Source organism: Sylvia atricapilla, chromosome 7, assembly GCF_009819655.1.
Source record: "Sylvia atricapilla isolate bSylAtr1 chromosome 7, bSylAtr1.pri, whole genome shotgun sequence".
In the NCBI taxonomy this organism is placed as follows: domain Eukaryota; kingdom Metazoa; phylum Chordata; class Aves; order Passeriformes; family Sylviidae; genus Sylvia; species Sylvia atricapilla.
This window is the reverse complement of record NC_089146.1, coordinates 18003505-18022653: the sequence shown is the minus strand read 5'-3', so window position 1 is coordinate 18022653 and position 19149 is coordinate 18003505. Positions and strand designations below refer to the sequence as shown.

General features: G+C 39.8%; 1 protein-coding gene across 2 annotated transcripts in view; it reads right to left on the bottom strand.

Moving 5' to 3' along the window:
- Positions 1–18677, bottom strand: part of LOC136363501 (neurabin-2-like) — a 39849-nt gene extending 21172 nt beyond the window's left edge. For both annotated transcript variants that reach the window (XM_066322805.1, XM_066322806.1), the window contains exons 1-8: positions 18584–18677; positions 16196–18066; positions 5364–5496; positions 4846–4966; positions 4233–4337; positions 3919–4039; positions 3339–3488; positions 1533–1586 (exon numbers count right to left, since the gene is read on the bottom strand). In XM_066322805.1, coding sequence (XP_066178902.1) covers positions 1533–1586; positions 3339–3488; positions 3919–4039; positions 4233–4337; positions 4846–4966; positions 5364–5496; positions 16196–17806 — 2295 coding nt within the window. In that variant the 5' untranslated portion in view covers positions 17807–18066; positions 18584–18677. The remainder of the gene's footprint in view (positions 1–1532; positions 1587–3338; positions 3489–3918; positions 4040–4232; positions 4338–4845; positions 4967–5363; positions 5497–16195; positions 18067–18583) is intronic.
- Between the last annotated feature and the right edge of the window lie 472 nt (positions 18678–19149).

Below are 19149 nucleotides of genomic sequence, written 5' to 3'. Positions count from 1 at the left end.
TCTAAGGAAGTTTAGAACTGAAACCCAGAGTCTTCTACTGCTTCCTCATTGGTATTGCATCTTTCTAGACAGATTAAATGAACATACCAACGAAGACCTGTATTATTAGCTTATATTCAAGATCTCACCGGATCTTAATATCTCTGGAGAGGCCTATTTTGAATACCTTCAAAGGCAACTGCAGATAAAGAATCTTAACCTGTATAAGACAAGCTCCCTGTCCTACTCTTTTGTCACCAACAGATTTTTGAATAAAGATAACATGACCAGCAGATCTGTCCTGGTAACTTCATATGACATTGGTCTTCCTAATCAATGATGGCATGTGCAGGGTTTCCTTTTCTTGAGCTAATGTACAAAACCACTAAATATTCTCTCTGAAGAAAAGAGATGCCACCCCTCCAGCTAGACAGCAGCCACATTACACACAGGAATGTTAACGTGAAGCTCCCCAGGCCTTGGAGGAGTGAACAGGTAAGAGACAGCTTAGTTTGCCCATGCCTCATTCTTAGGGGACACCACTTACACCAAGGAAATAAATCCCTGCTTTTGAAGCCAGTTAAGATCACCTGCCAATGGAACAAGGATGTTGAAAGGACCAAAAATTTCTTGAATTTAAAAACAGCTTTTTAAGTTGTATTAACACCAACATTTTTAACAGCTTTTGTGCAATCCAGCTGGGCCACATACCAGGAACACTTGAGAGAGGAGGAGCACTGTCAGAAATCAAAAAGGGAACTGTCTTAAGTAGCTTTGTCTGCCTCGCCTCAACAATTGCAGAGTGCATAAAATACCAGTAGATACTGCTACTGAAAATTATTGCAGACTGAAGCACTATGCCCTCTTCACTTGCTACCTGTTCCCAGCAATGTGCTGCAACTTGTCCTAGAATATGCATTTCTGAGCAAGGCAACACAGAAGGGCAATGGAATAAAAGAAGCTGCTCGCTCACACACAGTATTTTCAGAAAAAAAGCCATGTATAAACATGTATCAGCGGAAAAAGCCAAAACTACTGGAAAAAACTCTCTGCCCAGACCAGTCAGAAATTTGAGGAGGGAAAGAGGATAACTTTCCAGTAACAGAAAGACAGCCACAAACAATTGTTTGCCCAAATCTATTCTCGAATAAGACAAGTTCTATCCACTGATAATGTTCTCATCTTTTTTATGAGCTGTTTCATACAGCTCTTCACACTATATTCAGTTACTCTACACAGTAATGTTGAAGTGTTCATTTTAAAGTGGAGGTTTTGGGGATAGGGTTTCTTGAGGTTTTTTATGCGACTTTTGGGGCTTCGTTTGGTTGATTTATTTTTTTACTTTTAATTTGAGCATAGCTCTTCAGCTCAGAAATGTCTGTCTAGCATAACACCTGAGGCATAAACAGATTGCTGCCTCTTGCATTCAGCCTATTCCTGGTAAAATCAGTAGCCCTGAAAACAAAACAAAACAAACCCCAAAATAAAAAAAACCCCAAAACAAACCACCCAACAAGAAACCCTACCAATAATTATATTCTTTGAAAACTTACTTTCTCCTTCAGTTGATTCACTTCAGCTGTTGTTACTGCATGTTTTAATTGTAGCTGGAGGAGATCAAAAAATTGTATAAGCACACATAAAATTACATTTGAAAATGCTAGTTCTAAGTATTTCTCCATGATTCCCTGTTTCCCCAAATCACTGAGTGAGTGTCTGAGTGACATAAAGTCATGTAACTATTTGTCAATTACAGGACAAGTAATCATGAGCTTTTACTTAAAAAAAAAAATAAAAATCACTCAAACCTCAAATGAGTTCCACAGTACCTAATCACCCCAAGAATCTCCCATTGTTGCCCATATGTAAGGAAAGCTGAAAAGATTACAGTAATGTTTCAATGTGCCAGGGTAATGAAAAGGCAGCAATGCACTTATGATGGCAACTGGTACACAGAATAAAGGAAAAACTTAACAATAGTTAATATTTTTACAATCAGCACTTAAAATAAATGTGCTGGCTTTATTTTAAAATTAAGTCATCTATTTTTTCACCACAAATCTTCAAAGGATTAACAGAAATCAGAAAGACTACACTTAAGCCAAATGTGAAGATTTTTTTAAACAAGTATTAATTGTTCCTTGTGTCTTGCTTTCCGTCTGTAGCACTGCAGAGATTTTCTTTTTTGTCAAGGCACATTGCACCAAATCCAAATTAAAACTAGTGAATCCAGGACTATTCTTTATTAGGTTATGTTAGTAACAGCACAGTAATGATTCTACATGAAATTATAACTGTGTCTCAAGTAAGTACAGCACTTAAGAAGCTTCACCTTGCTGCTATGCTTCCAAACCTAGAAAAATTGTAAATGTTCTCTAGAGATCAGCAGCTTAAAATTCCTACTTCCTCAATGACATCAGCAACCTTATCAAGAGAACAAACTTAGGAGATCTGCAAAATACCAATTCTTCACAAAAGTAAGCTGATGTAGCAGCAAACAGCATCTGATAAAATAGTTTCTTTGCAGTATATTTTTCTCCTCTCAGACTGAAAATGACAGGCACTTAAATCTACCAGAGAAGCCTGGACTCCTAAATGCCAAAGACTGTACCATTTAAGTCCCTAACTAAATCCCAAAGCCCTGAATAAAGCAAATATGCTCCTTTATAAAAACCCTGGGAAAAGAGAATCGTACTATTTCCAATTATGTTAAGTTGTGATTCAGAGCCTGGAATGCCCTACTGGGTTTACAAATTCATTCCTCCCAAAAAACACACCATAAAAATACCCTCCAAGTCAAAAATATGCCTATCTACAGAATCACGTGCTTTTATGTACACAGATTTTCCAGAAGACTGCAGGGACTAAACTAAGAAATTAGATACATATTTCTTGTCTTCCTGAAAAACATCTCAGAACAACACTTAAGACCATTCAAAACAGGCGTATTTGCAAAGCCTTCATGCTCTTTGCAGGCTAAAGTCATTCTACTGGGCAGCAAACATGCAAAGGCCAATGGGCCACAGGAGAACTAAAAAATCCTATCTATCTAATGCAGTGCTCAGACATAACAAGGACAGAGCTGGGGCTTGGTTCTACTACCTGTTTCCAAGAGCTTTTAAAATCAAATTTAAATCAAACGATTGTTTAATGTAAGTATGCATAGGGAAACTGGATATAAAAAATTACAGAAGACCTACGTTTCAATGGACATTTATCAGAGATGTTTATTGGTGACTCTGGGGAAAAACAAACCCAAAGCAACGAAGGGGAACATGAAGGAGATTATATCCAAGTCCTACAAGGTTCAGATGTTCCCCAGTGCATCACAAAGAATATTTAAGAAACTGCTACACCACCTCTTTAAATTTAAGAAGAGACTGTGCTGAATCCATATCCAGTAGTAAACCAATATCTTCATTTTCAGGAAGATCAAAAACTTCTACAGATTTTCCATGTAAATGTGACTCATATGTATCCTCTTCCTCCTCATCATCATAGTCATCATCCTGACAAAATGAGAGAATCATGATATTCTGTGACACACAAACTCTTTTGCATTATGGTATATGGTAGTAGCAATAACCAAAGCATACAATCAAGGAATCCAACCAGATGCAAAACTTCTCTTGACTAGTTACTATTCCTTTTTAATTTTTTATACCTACAATAAGTGTTTAAGATGACTTGCAAACATCTTCATCAAAATTCTACGAAAGAGAGCTAAGAAAGACATTCACAAAACTATCATACAGAGCTGACAGTTAAAGGTATATTTTGGATTAGTGATAAAGCAATAATCATGGGCCTTGATAACAGTAGTGCATGAAGTGCTTATTTTCCAGTTTTTAACAAGTGGCCTGTGTTATACCTTTTTTTGCTTCAGTTTGATTAACCTCCCTCATTTATCCCATTAGCAGAGCATGAACAATGTTCTACCTGCTCTGTATCATCATGAACATAGTGCTGCTCGTACAGACATCTCTCTTGCTCTAAGGTCTCACTAATCAGACGGGCTACTTCACTCTCAGCCCCTGGCTTCTCTCTCCCAATCAGAAACCTACAGGAAAAAAAAAAAAAACAACAACAACAAATTATCTAGAAGCAAAAAAATCTTACCACATACTCAAGAAATGAGTTTGCTACACTGTTGCCTTCCACAACATCTTTGTAAAATTTTCATACTATGGTTTCACTCCCCATGAATGAAAAATGACCAAAACAAACTATTATTTCAGAGAAAACATACGTACCTCACTGTGCCTTTGGTGTTCTTTAGTACAGTGGCCGCGAAGAACTGAGTAACTCCTACTAGACTTATGCCATCAACCTCAACAATCTGATCATTTACTTGAATTCTGCAAAATAAATGCTTAGCTATCAGTTAAACAATAGCATTTTGGATTGAAACACCTTGGACATGACAAATATCACTTAAAACTCACTGGTATTTACAATGACAAATTCTGAGTCCACTTAAATTCATTGCTTAAAAATAGTCTCCTCAACCTCTGCTACTGTGCAAATCACCAAATAAAATTTACACAGTATTTGACCTGATGTATTTTTATACTCTTTACACATTGATTGGTGTTCTGGGGAATCAACATGATTTTGTGGTCCTTCTACACATGGGCTCATTTTTAACGTTTCTCATATGTGCTGTAAGCAGATCTACAGTTACTTAGCAAAAATGTCCTATAATAATTAACTTTTGGTTTAAATTTAACATAAAGCAGGAATGTAATATTCACTCAGCTGCATTCAGCTTTTGTACCTTTATTCACAGTATTTAGCATATCTAATGAAAGCAACTGGGCTCAGTTGGAAATTTGTAAAAAACAAACGATTCAATGAAAAACTCACCGTCCATCCCTCTGAGCAGCTCCACCATCTGTTATTGTTTTTACAAAAATACCAAGTTTTTCCAATCCCTGATCAGCACCAACTCCCATTCCAATGATACTGATGCCCAGACCCCTATCACCTAAGGGATTCAAAAATCTAACATTAGCTTATTACGCACAAGACATATGATCTAACAGTTAGCAGTACTGAGTTGTTTCAAAGTATTCCAAGTGCTTCCACACAAAAGATAACAGAAATTCAGTTTAAAAAGAGAAAAAAATAGAACATATTTTATACATAGATACTACTTAAAGCCTTTTTGCCCTGTAGCCTTCCTAACTTCAATTCAGCATGACAATCTGCACTTAGTAGAGGCCTGTCCAGTTAACGCTCACAAAATTTACCAGAACTAGCCACAGATCTAACCCTAGACACACATTCAAAAATTCAAGACCTAAATTCAGGGAAGATACAGTTACAGTTTTATTTTTTGTTCCCACAGTATCTTTTGCAAATGTTCAAGGTTTGATTTGCACCTTTTTCAATTTCCACAGGAAACACTTCCATCTTTTCCACCCTTTTCTCGAGTTCATACTCAGCTGAGGCTGCCACAGGGTCAACATCTTCATTACGTCTATCATAGTCTTCATTTGAGTAAGTACTGAAAACCTAAGAAATGTAACAGAAAACTGTTTTAATGTCTCTTCATCCCCTTTCAAACATCATATAATTGAAAGAAAATCTGTAATGAAATTAAAGTGGTATCTTCAGAGATCTCGTTTTCTAAATTACCATCAATTTAATAAATATTGCTCCTGTCAGAGACTTTCCAGCTTGCACAGAAGTAACATTTTAAAAATTTCAAAATAATTACTTTAACAGATTTTATCTTGCAAATGCACCAAATAGTTAAAAGAAATCAGTCAGCTTCTCTTTGATATCGTGTGACTTTTTTATTAGGACTACATTCCACCAAATCCTTCCTCTCTTCTTCCCTCCCCCCACACCATCTGCCAATTGCAGTGTTTCAAACAGATGTAGTTTTCTGATTCTGCAAGGGAATCACGCAGTTTCCCAGGAAAAGGAAGTGCCTTGCTACATACATTACTATTTTTAGTATTCACTCCAGCTGAGTTTCTGAATTGTTAAAAAAAAAGATAAACAAACACCACAAATTAAAGACAGAAATGTAGAAAGGAAGAATAAACTATATGAAACAGGGTTAATCTTACATATCAACGTGTTCATTAATTGTATTTAAATGAGGAAGTTAGGGAATAAAAGGAAAAATATTGCACCCCCATTTATCTTAAAAAATAAGGTTTATCTGTTAAATGTTTTGCACCGGGTGTTTTATTCAGCATCACCATAAGACAAAAAACACGCATTACAGCTGCAGCAGCATCTCCCTAATCAAGAACATGCAGCACTGACACGAAGTTCATTTACGCTGCTTACTAAATTTTTGCAACTGCTGTATTTTCCACTAAGACTACCTAGAAACGTAACTGCAATCATGTAAATACCACAGCATTAACTGTAATTAACCTTTTCCCTGTGAATTTACATTTACTAGTATATAGCTTTAGCTCTGCAGAGCAGTAGCTTCAGACACTGAAATATGGTCATTGAAACAGATTAGCAAAAAGCAACCAACATAATTCAGTATTTCCCAGGAGGAGCCTACTGGATCACCTGCAGATTACAACTTCAGATCAGCCTCACAAACTCTTCCCAAACCCTGCAAAACATCTAATGTGGTATGGCCATACAGTCAGTCCAGTAAGCAAGCAAGATTAGATCCACTTGGCTGAAAGGGAAGGAAGAAATCCATTCTCAGAAATCTTATGTCCCCCACCACAAAAGAACCTTCCTTAGAAGCTGTTCTTCCAAAGTCTTGCATAAAGGTTAATAAACAAACTCCTTGTGACTATCATACAGATACCAGGAGGCAACCACTGGACACAGAAAGACAACAAAGGTCACACTTACAGTATGTCTTCCATGAGCTTTAGAGAAAAAATCCGCAAAATAGACAAAGAAAACCATCTAAATGGTCTTATTCTACCACTATCAGAAAAAAAGGTGGCCAAGTTCTTTAAATTTATCACCCTCCTCAGTCCCCAAATCACTAAATAGGATATGCTGCACAAGAATTTTGTGCCGCATTATTCACCCTTTGGAACCTGAGCAGCCTAGTTTGTTTACTTTTCATCCCAACAGAAAAAACAGCAGCATCTCCAAAAACCTAGTCAAATAAGATGAATTTTAAACTAATAATAAAAAGGAAGTTCATGAGTGAACAAATGATAACTTGTTAAGTGAGAATATTTGAGTTCTTGAGGACAAATCAAATACCAGGGCATGAAAAAAATGTATAAATTCCTACACGTATAATCTAGTATTAACAGTATGACTAAAATGTTAAAAAATGGTTGAATGAGCAAAATGTGGAGAATGGCAGTAGTTCATTTTGGAGATAGTGACAAATGTATTTTCTTAGTTCTTTACAACTCAGTGGTCTAACAGAGCAGAAGATGATGCAAGGAGTTACTATCTACCAAAGAATGACATTACCACAGGCATGACTAGTTCCTTGCACAACAATGTATAAGATGCTAGAAATTTGGGAAAGCAAAGTTGAACCCTAAAAAGAGCACTCTGTACGCTGTGTATGGGCCACTAGCATTAAAATATCTCTGGAATTTCTAAAAATGATTTATTATTTTTTCCAGCCTAAAAGTAGCAGAATGGTACTTGAGAGTCGCATGGAATTTGCTCATTTTTATACAAAACTGATCATAGGAATTCTTCATCTGCAGGAGCAGATAACAGAATTTAAAACTACTGGTCCCTTAAATTCCAGTGATGTTCATAATTTCTATTAATAAAATAAAAGCATAAACATATCTAAGCAAATGAAGATTATTAATATTTATGCATATTACCTTTCTAAGAAAAGCCTATTTGAAACCAATACTGAGTAATTCACTAAGAGAAAGAATTCATACTTTTGTCTTAAAGTGACAACAGTTGACAACTGTATGAGAACATTTGGGTAATATTCTAAAAATCGTAACTTCACAATTTAAAGAAGAGAGCCCCATTTCAAAATACTAAGAACAACACATCCCTCTCCAAACTTTAGAAAAATAATTTTGAGGAAAAACATAATTCTACAAAGAACAGAGGAAAACTAATAACCAGAAGCCAAACATTGCAATAACAGAAAGAAAAGCAAAAGCACACTACAAAAATTATGACTAAAGAGTCAAGGATGGAAGACAGAAATTTTTATTGTGTACATGTGGAATCATAACATTGTGTTCATCTTTTATGAGAGAGAAAAAATGTTGATATTAATATAGAAAATACAGAACTGGTCAGCAAGTTGTTCTTACCAAGTAGCAAAAGAAACATTTAAATACAGTTTAAATATGGTTAATAAATAACATAAGTTCACAGTTTAGAAGACTGATGAGAAAGCTGAACATGTTCACCCCTGCACTGTGTCTGGCAGGGTTTAGTCATTGAATCAAATGCATTACAGACAAAAGAAATTCTAATCTTACTATTCAGAAGCCACTGCTAGCTAGAGATTGTAAAATTATTAGTACTGCAACTAGTATTTTTAAAAGATATACTTTAGCAAACACAAGTTATTGACTCAACACAGGGGAAACAGGTTCTTTTTCTGTGGAAACCATGTGAATTTCACAAGCCTTTTACTACAGCTTGTTATATATTCAGGATGTTACCCTAACATTACTAACTTTTGGATCCTGTCAAGCTAACAAATGGCAAAATTCTATATGAAAACATACCTTTTTTTTACTTAAACCCCCTTTCCTTCAGAATCAATACCATTAATTTGAATCACAAAAAGTTGTGATAAAGGGCTGAATTTTAAAGAATTATTTAAATTAAACTATTAAGACACAGAATGGTAAATTTTCAAATATACTTAGTGCTTGAACACCATATCTATTTATCTGGAGAAAAAACTAGTTACATTATTCACACCAGAAAAATTAATCACCTTTTGAATGCAAAACTAGGTTTTGCATCTTCTATGAAGATGTCAGTCTAGACATCCTCAAGACCAGCACTCAAAAACCACCACCACCACATCTTGTCTAAAAGATCCTACCATTCAGTTCCTGTAACTACTAGAGAACTAAAACTTTCTTGTATCATCTTAGTGCTAACATGGAAAATAGCATTATCGCAGAAAAACGACGACTTTCACATACTTCAAACTCCTCACAGCACAGAAGAATGTCTACTTAAGTATGATTATTAGTTTTAGAAGAATATTAATTACTTAGAGGGCAAACATTAATTTACCATCTGCTTGCATGAAAGTGCTGCAGAGTAACAAAACACAGTCCGAAGACCTCTGCTCCAAAATTCATTTCTAGTGTATAGATTTGTTTGTGCCTAATGAAAAGCAGAACATTACAAAAGTAATTAAACAGTAAGATTAGGAAATCAGGAACTGCCTGGAAGGGCTTCCAGCTAATTAGAATGGAACCAACATCAACATCACTTTAAAGTTGTCATGTAAGCCTGCAGTGTTTGCTGGAAAGCCTCACAACACCTGCGCAGGCAGTTGAAGCAACGCTGAACATCTGAGAGAGGCCCTGAAGTGTCAGTGACGGTGCCTGGAGCACACCCAGGCAGCACCACACCCCTGGTTCACCTGCCTCTGAACGTGCCTGTTTGCTGACACTCCAGAAAGCCAAACATCCAGAACACCAGCTAAAGCTCAGGGAAAGCTATCCAACAGCAAACAGTTTCAGCCTTCCAAACTGAAGTCTTTGTGATGCCTGGCAAAATGTGAAGTGCCAAATGAATAATCGTTTGAAATAGTAGCACTGAGGTAGGACTGAAGCATATTGTACACCTTACAGTTTACTATTACTACCTCCCTCTTCTGTTCAAGCAGACATCTTGCCACTGCGATCCTATTCTTCCCTCTACTTCCAAAAGCTACGTGGTTAGAATTTCATTAGCACTACTTAACAAACAAAGCAAAACAAATAACAAAATAAACCTGTCAACAGGGAGTACCAGATCAACTCAATTAACTAATCTGCATTTATACTGTCATTAGCAATGATCGATACCCGATGTCTAAAAAGAAGGGTCAATTCACTATGCCAAGTCACATCAGAGGGTGATGAAAGAAAATGTCTGAAAAATAAGGAATTTGACATATTGTGTAATACTTTCCTACTAAATAAAAATGTAAGAACCCTGAAAAAACTCTGCACAATCCTCATGATCTCAAGATTACAAAATATACTCAGATAATGCAAGCAAGCATCTTTTTACTGATGTCCTTCTTAGTGTTTACCTTCCTTTTTGTTAGAATTATATGGAAAGAGACAATTTATTTTTCCATCTCTCTAGAGGTAAATTACAAAAAGTTTCAGCTACTGCTGGTTCATCCTTTACCTGGCTAGGTTATGTATTCTCACAACATGCTAACAACAGTAATCATCATCAAAAAGACACTGAATCTTCCAGCACTTTAACTGCTGAGCTACTCAACTTGTCTCCTATAAATTTGCTTATTCTTTGTTTACCTCCACCACCTCCCCAGTGTTTCTTCTAACCCATCTCCCATGAAACCCTGAAGTGCCTCACATTCACTGCCTTTTCTCCCTCCTGTTCCCCACAGCTATTCTGACAGTAAAAGACAGCACAGGCTGGGCATACATAGTGATCAGCTAATACTAAGCCAGAAAGAACAAGTAACTTCAACTAAAGCTGCAGCCCTGTCATCAGTGAGGCCATGAATATGCATCTCTGATACAAGTGCTAATTTTCCACAAGCCAATCAGTACTTTAAAAATACCTTTTAAACCCCCTCTCTCCGTCCCATTAAATCCAGGTAAAACCGCTAGAAGTTAGAAGCTGGAGGGATTGAAAAGAGAATGAGGATAGGCAGGTGGTAACCTCATCTGATCTCCCTAACCTCAACATTCTCTTATTTTTTTATAGTTTTCTAGCATAATCAAATAAATTAAGTAGGTCAGTTGGTATGTTATCATCTAACTGCATCGACAGAATAATTCAGTTAGAAATACACTGAGATATTAATGTAAAGAGTCAAGCTGCTGCAGCAGTGAGCCAGGATATAAAAATAAATTCTTTACTTTTTCTGTTCCAATTTAGATTTCTGCTCTACAGCCCCATGTCCCAGCACAGGACTTTCATCCAAAGACTCTTGAAATGCCAAATCAATCCATTATTGTAAAACTTACGAATCAACCATTTACTAAAAATCAAACCAGATGATATATGAGTAAAAAAAAAAAAAAAAAAAAAAAAAAAAAAAAAAAAAAAAGGCCAAAGACAGCTTGAATTGAAAGAGCTTCTTTCCAAACAGCTGAGTAACCATCTAAAATGTAGAATCAAAAAACAAGGACCATAGAGGCACCAGAAACATCCGACACAGAACTTTGTAACACAGTAAACCTACACACAGAATTAAATGCATTCAGGCTTAAGAAACATTTCACTTCAGAAATATTTTGCTTATATGAAAACTGAACTTTCAGTAAGGGTTTAAAGATTATTTTCTCACAAAAAACCAAAAATTTTCACATGTGTGTGAAAACATACACCTTCTTCCTCCAGTTATTATCCATGTTCTTAACACTGCTAACATACTGTTAAGTTGCAGGAATGCCATATTCTCAGCTGTAGATAGAACAAAACAGGATTATTTTTTGTGAAAAGTCACCAAAAAGCACCTTGGAGAAACTGAGATGAAAAGATGAAGAAAAGTTGTTTTGATGTTCAACTACAAACATCGTAATGTTGATAAACAGAGCTTCAAAACAACTAAAATCTATGACTTTAAACAAGCAAATTGTCACTGGAAAAGATAAGATGAATTCCTACATATCGGCCACTTCTGTTTAAATCTACTCTTAAATCAAATCTCTATTTGATCATCACATGCTTGTTTCTTAATGCCACAGAAGTACTTTACTGAAGTGCTTGAGCCATGGCTGACAACTGAGCAGCCATCAATTCTCTAATTAGCAAAGAAACAAGGATTTGGGTATCTTCAACCAGTTAGTATATTTCGTGTATTTTGTATCTCTTTCTGTGTAGGACATCTTAAGCACACAAGTGAATGGTTCAAGCATCAGAGGCTGGATGAAGGTGAAGCACGATGTTACAACATTGTGTTAAAACAGTATTCCAGTCTACACCTTGATCTAGAAAATCTGTGCATTTCCTAAAAGCATTTGCTGTCATACAGGAAATCTAATTCTTATCTCCATTAAGTTCTTCATTAACTTCCACAGCAAGCAGTTTTGTACTAAAAACGTTGAAGAGCAGGACAGGCTGAACAAGACACCATCTGTGCTCAGCTATACATAAACAGCTTTACAGTGATGTGCAAGACAAGTGGCAATATTATGAAGCATCCCTATATTCTCAGAAGCAGCTGAAACTTGACTGATTAGAACAAAACAAACTATGAAACTGCTTTCAGTTTCCTCATGAAATAGATTAATGCTCAACTGTGATAAAATATAAAAGTAATGCCTTTATTAAGGTTTGGGGTTTGTTCTGTCTACTTTTCTAAACTGTTTTCTTGACTAAACCATCTCAAAATATTATTACTATTCACAAAAAGCACGGAACAGACACTCCCATGCAGCATAATCTAGATAACACTGATCATTAAACAGAGGCAAACAGCAGCAGCAGCTGTACTGTCTTTTCAGCTTACCTGAGTTACAGAATTTCTAAGGACCATATATAATTGCAGAAGTTAGTCACTGTGCTATTAAAGGCTTTGAGGACAAAGTTTGACACAGTCAGAGGTGAAAACATCGCAAGAAATCAATTTGAAAACAAGCATTTGTTTTCCCAACAGAAAGTTTCAAAATTACAAATGTCAAACAGCAGTCAGTCATTACGTTTATGTTAATTAAAGCCTTCCAAGGCAATCTCATCACAGAAAACAAGTTAATGTCAATATTACAAAGGCAAAATGAAATGTAAAGGGATGACAGAAGAATTACCTGATGTTATTTGCATTGTGTGTAATGCTGATTGTTTACACAGTTTACTCAGAAAACTTCAAGACAAAGACAAGTTCAGTTCCCTTGCAAATACCTTGGACTGCTGAGTGTGTTTTACATTCATTACTGGCTTCATATGTGGCATCAAGAGACGGAAAATTGCTCATGTACCGTAACACAAACCCAGGCTGTGAATTCTGCTAATAACCATACTGTATCACTCTCTAAACTTCTCCAGGAGAAACAAAAACTGAGATAAAATGTTCCCCAGGGTCTGGAAAGATCAAACAGCAGCAGGATTTAAAAGAGTCTGGTCACCTACAACAAGTAAAAAATCCCATGTCTTTTACCAACAGCTTTTACGGAATTGAAACACTTCTTTTTAAAAGTCTCATCTTGCTTGCTCTTGCAGGCACAGGGCAACATAAAATAACAGAATATTTGTGTAATTATGTTCCATCTTTCCTGAAATTATCAGATCAAATTATGTTCTCAAGGCCTGCCACAGATGTCAAGAATTATGGACCTCCATCACAGGTCAGATGCAGTGCTAACAGTGTCAGCTACCTTATACACCCCCTGGGAGCTCCACAGTCTCCTTCTGTTACTCAAAGACCTTGCCAATCTTACAACTGACTAGAAGCCTTGAAACAGAAATATTAATCAACTTCTCTTTGCTGCAGCAGTATAAATGCTACTTTCCAGGTGTCTTTTAAGTTCTATCCATCAGCTACAGACATATTCAACCTTCCTTTTGCATATTTCAAATACAAACGGCCACAGCTCCATCACTGCACAATCCTGAAGATCTGAGAATGCACTTTTTCTTGCCCATAACATTCTGAATTCAATACACCCTGAGTTGAGTTCTTCAACTCTACCAGATACCTGCTATGCAGCAACTGCCAGAGACACAGATGGTCTGTGATCACTAGAGAGGTGCAGAATGAAAACAGCAAGAATGCAAGGGCAGCCTGGCCTCTCTCAGGAGCATCTCTGAGAAGAATCACAGACCTTCTCTAGTGGCTATGCAGGTCTGGAAATGACACTCACATTTTAGTCAAACTTATTAGTCTAAATAAAGCTGAAAAAAGAAGTTACTAGGATACAGTTCTTACTATGGCACTGCTCTAAGCTGTGGTGGGAGCCAGGAATAATCTTTCAGCCACCACTGAGATTTTTTTCTTTTCCAATTTAAGATGCACCAAAATCTATGAAGAAAGACAGAGATTTCCTTCCGTGAGGTAAAAACAGGGATTTTCTAAAATGTTATTGAGATATTAAAAATATACAACTAAAGAAAGTTCTGGGTAAGCATAAAAAAGTTGGAATTCTTTATTTTACAGAGTACAAATCCCCAAAACCATATAACCAGGACTTATGCCCACTAAGTATCATAGAAACATGAAGCAAAAAGGCAGACATGGGAACAGAAATCATTGCTTAGGCAAAAAGAACAAAGAGGGAAAAACCTATTGAAAATAACATGCAGAAAGAGATCCCTATACCCAATGTAGGAAAGATACAGCCAAGTTTCACTGAAAGGGGATAAAGGAAGGCGACTACACAAACTTCAGTTTAAGGGCCTTAAAAAGTATCTCAATAACCCTATTGCTATTAAGTACAGTTTATTCTGCCAATCCAAGTGGGGCTTATGGCAAGAACTATGTTATTTTTCATAGGAAACTGCGAACAGTTGCTTCTAACCATTCATCTCTTGGTTGTGTAAATGATAATCCAAGACAGGTTGTTTCCTGTGGCTTTCAGAGAAGCAGCTGTAACTTAACAGTGCCTGTTACCAAAACCTGAGTTCTGTCTACACAAGAGCTTCCATCACAGTTGGCACTGAGGTGCCTACTAGTGCTTTCAAACAGGTCTGGCACAGACATAGCAGAAGGCAAAAGTCTGTTAACAGCCACTGCTTCAGCAGGATATCAGCAATGATCAGTAAAACCCTGCCTACAGCAGGAAGTCACTCAACACATTTACAGCAGACTCTACACGGCACTTTGCTCACTTACTGAGTGCACAAATGCATGTAGAAATGGACTGCTGCCCCTCCGGCTCTCTCCCAGCCCTCACCAGACTCATTATGCAGTTTTCAATAGCTGCACTCTCCCCTTCACTGCTCCAGGTCACCACTAAAGCAACATCAACCAGAAGAAAGCCATATAAAGTCAGCCTGTCTATGGAGAGACTATAAAAAAACCTCACATGCAACAAAACTCAAATTTTGCCAAATTTTTTGCAGCAATCAAAACATCTTCTGGGGTACAGCACTGGTGTGTGCTAGCAGACTGGGAAATTACAGCTCTCTGCTGCGGGAAGTTCAGGAGTCAAGAGAATTTTTACATCCCTCTGACCAGTAAAAATGAGTCCTGACTGTCTATGAACAAAGTGTAAAAGCTGTTCATAAAAGATGGTATCTTTCATTCATGTGATAGTAGAAGAGAAGTATGCTGAAGAAAGTCTGTACGGGCTCCCATTCCATCCTCGTCCAGGTCTCCCAATTCTCCTTCTGAAGTTTAAGAAAGACTAGAGTAATTCAAGTCGGCAAGAGACTATGGGTAAAACTTGTCTGAGTTGTAACTACTTATTTTGTGGGTATTTTTGGTGGGGGAAGATCAGACACATTAACCTTTTAAATTTGTTGAAATTGTAACTTACACTACTCCTCAACTCAGTCTGCCCTCTAACTTTCACTTCTGCAACTTCTAACTCCAGAAAACTCATGTTAACGCTCCTGTGGCTCATTCACTGATCAGTATTAGAACCAAACAACATATAAATGGTTATTATTGGAGAGAATTCTATAATTTTAAAATAGAAGAACCAGTCATTTGATATTTTCTTACAGGTAATTCCATAAACAAGTCTGGAGTTGAATATGAAAGTTTTCTGGGGGGGTGGTTGTTGTTTTGTTTGTGGGGGTTTTTTTTCAAACTTTTGTGCCAAAAGGAAAACTGAAAATAATCCTTCCTAATGCAGTGCCTCAATTTTAAACAAATCCAAGTATTAAAGGTTAAACGTTTGTATCTACTCCTAAAAGATTTGCGCTCCTGAGTAAGTCCAGCAAGTAAAATCTCATGTGCTTCACTACACTATCTTATGAAGCAGCTGTATTTAAGAAATCACCTGAGACTAATTAATAAATTTTCTGAAGTGGTAACTTCTCTCATACTTAGCTTTGAATAGAAGCTGTACACTTACACTTCTTAAACGGTTTTCAGAACTTAAAAAACACAACCCCAAAAGTTATTTCCCAAGTACTTTTGACTGCAAAACATTTTTAAAAAAAACCTCAAATGACTTACTTTGATAGGAGCTGTTGAGAACTTGACTTTTCGGTCTGGCACTGGGTCTTCCTCTTCAGAAAGTCCAGGAAACTCCTCATATTCACTCTCATACATGTAGTCCTCCTCTCCCTCCAAAATTTCTTTGCCTTCAGGCTCTTGGTTTTCTGGCTCTGTGTCCCTGTCATCATCAAAAGCTGCATTCTCTATTCCAAAATCACTGAAGTCCTCACTTTGCTTTTCCAACACTTGCTCCTGTTCTTCAGGATCCTCTTCCTCCTCTAGAACTTCCTGTACTTGCGTGACTGGAACATCTCTTACAGACATCCCATCTCTTTCTTCTTGCCAAGTGGTCTTGCTGCCATCCGTAAACTCCTCTACCACTTCCAAGGCATAGTCACTTCTCTTCCCTTCCTGCACGTGACATATGAGCTTTTGATTCTCTTCATCAGCGTTATCTTTCTCCAGCCCTTTTTTTTCATGCCCTGAGGTTTCATCTTGTGCAATGAGCTCTGTGCAAGTCCCCTCTGTGGGAGAAACCCAGGAGCAAACACTATCAGATGTCGGCTGCACCTCCTGAGCAGGCACACTGCCCATATTCCACGAGCTTTTCTCAAGTACCAGTTGCTTTTTTTTATCTTTTTCAAGTGCCTTGCTTGGCTCATCTCTGCAGATCTCAAGCACTTTGGGGAATGCACCCTTCTCCTGGCATCCTTCAACAACAGCAGATGAATTCAAAGTCTGCTGGCCTCTCAAAGGGTCCTGATTTAGAGAACTATCGTTTTTGCAAGTTTCTTTGGATTCTTCAGTATCACTGTCACCCAGAAAGCTTTCCAGCCTCCTAGAAATGGGCCCTGCATTCAGGAAGGAAGATTTGGAACCACTATTAGCATGTTGCTGCTTCAACTCCTCATTACTTTGATTTTCAACTTTCTCCGCTGCAACTGGAGGACTTGCTTCTGTATTAAAACTGAAGTGGTCCACCACACTGCTGCAATCGGAAGCTGAACCATGTCTCCTCTTATCTTCACTTCTTTCACATTTGCTGGGGGAATATCTGTCCACTGAGCTCCGCTGTTTTATATTTCTCTCAAAGAGCTTCCTGGTCTCTGAAAATTTTTCTGCCAGAGCAACTTTGTCCAAGTCTGCCTCATCGCTGCTACGGATGACTTTGTCAGCAGCAGAAGACAAGGCCAATGAATCCACAGGACCACCGCTGGGGCTGGTAGTTGTATTAAGAAGATTATTTTTTTGGACAATGAGATAAGATGGACTACCTGGAGAAGATCCATACTCCGCTGCCGTGGTCCGGCTGATTAATTTGGTCTCAGCAGGTGGACTGCTTTCACAAGAGGTTGTGGAGGAAGAGCTTCCCATTTGCAGAAACATATTTTTGATCTTGTGTACTCTGTTGCCATAAGTGGCAGCTCTGCCTCGCCTGTGTGGGTCACTTCCCCCTCCATTGGAAGAGGTGCTCAGCTTCTGATGCAAGCCTGTTTTGTTGGAAGCGTTATCAGGATTGTTTACACCATCAAAAGAGCATTTGATAGCATGGAAATCAGATTTGTAAGCATTTCGGTGTGGAGAAGCACTTCTTAAAGTCCTTTCCCCCTTGCCTTCGGTTTTCATCATTGTTGAAGAGATGAAAAGCTCTCTCCGCTCCTTAAGAAGAATGGGAAGAACAACTCGCTAACACAAAGCTTCCACCCTCCAACACCGGGCAGTAGATCCCACACAAGATCCCAAAAGCAGCCTTTCACTCAGTCAGCTTCCCCGCTCGCACTGAAATGGAACGCAGGAGACCGTACGTGGAGAGAAAGAAATCAAAGCGCGTGAATGGCCGGAACATCGGGTGTTATCCCCAGCGCGGATCGCGGTAGCCGGAAAGCCATCTGCAGAGAGACAGAGAGTTTCCATTAACTCGAGGCCTCGCCGGCGTGTGACACGAATCCGAAACTCGGGGTGGGAATCGCAGCCCAAGACCTCCCCGCGGGATAAAGCCCATTGTGTCGGCGGGGACGCGCGGACCCAGCTGCTCCCCGGGCACCGACCTGACGGCTCCGGCGGAGGATGCGGCGGTGGGCGGCCCCCCGCCAGCTCCGGCTGCCGCCCCTGGGCTAAGGGCCGGCCGTTCGGGCCGGGCCAGGCCGGGTCGGGCGGCGGGGGAGGGCAGCGCCGGCCCTCGCTGCCGCCCGGGAGAGGCCGGGCCCGGGCCGGACCCCGCGCACGCACCGCGGCGGGGCGGGACACGGGCGCCCCTGCTCCCCGCGCCGCCCGGAACGGGAGAAGCCACAAGTTTCGGCCCCAAGTTGTGGCTTCCCCGCGGCGGCGCTTCTGCGCCGCGGGGCCTGTGGGGCGCGCAGCGGAGCTGCCCCGGTACCTCGCCCCAAACTTTCCGAGCCAGCCTACCTGGGGGCGGGGGTCCTGCCGCCTCCTTCCCCTCAGCGTTCTCGGCCGCCCAGCGGCCGCACGCACCACGCCATCATTATCCGCCGCCACAGTCGCCCGCCTTTCCTCCCTCCCTCCCTCCCACTCCCCCCCGCCCTGCCGCCGCCGCCGCCCCGCGCTCCTCACTCCACCTTCCTCCCGCCCCCGCGGCGCGCTCGGAACCGCCGCCCGCCCGCGCCGCTCCCCGGCCTCACGCTGCTCCGCGCCCTCCTGCGCGCTGTGTCTCGGGCCCGCCCGCGCGCTCCCTCGCTCGCTCGCACACAAAGAGAGGGAGCGGCGGGCGCGCCCCTGCGCCTCTGTCTCAGCGCCACGGAAGAGAGGGGCTGGGGCCGGCGGGCGCGACCGGCCCGAGGGAAGCGCCTCCCGCGCCGGGATATACCACGCCATAGCGGGATGCGGGTTTCGAGTAATACCATGTCGGCGAGGCGACCGGGCGCGGAGCGCTCACCGGTCCCTCCGCCGGGGGGGCTGGAGACGGCGGGGCGAGGGACGCTGGAGAAACGCGAGCGCCGAGCGGCTGTGATGCT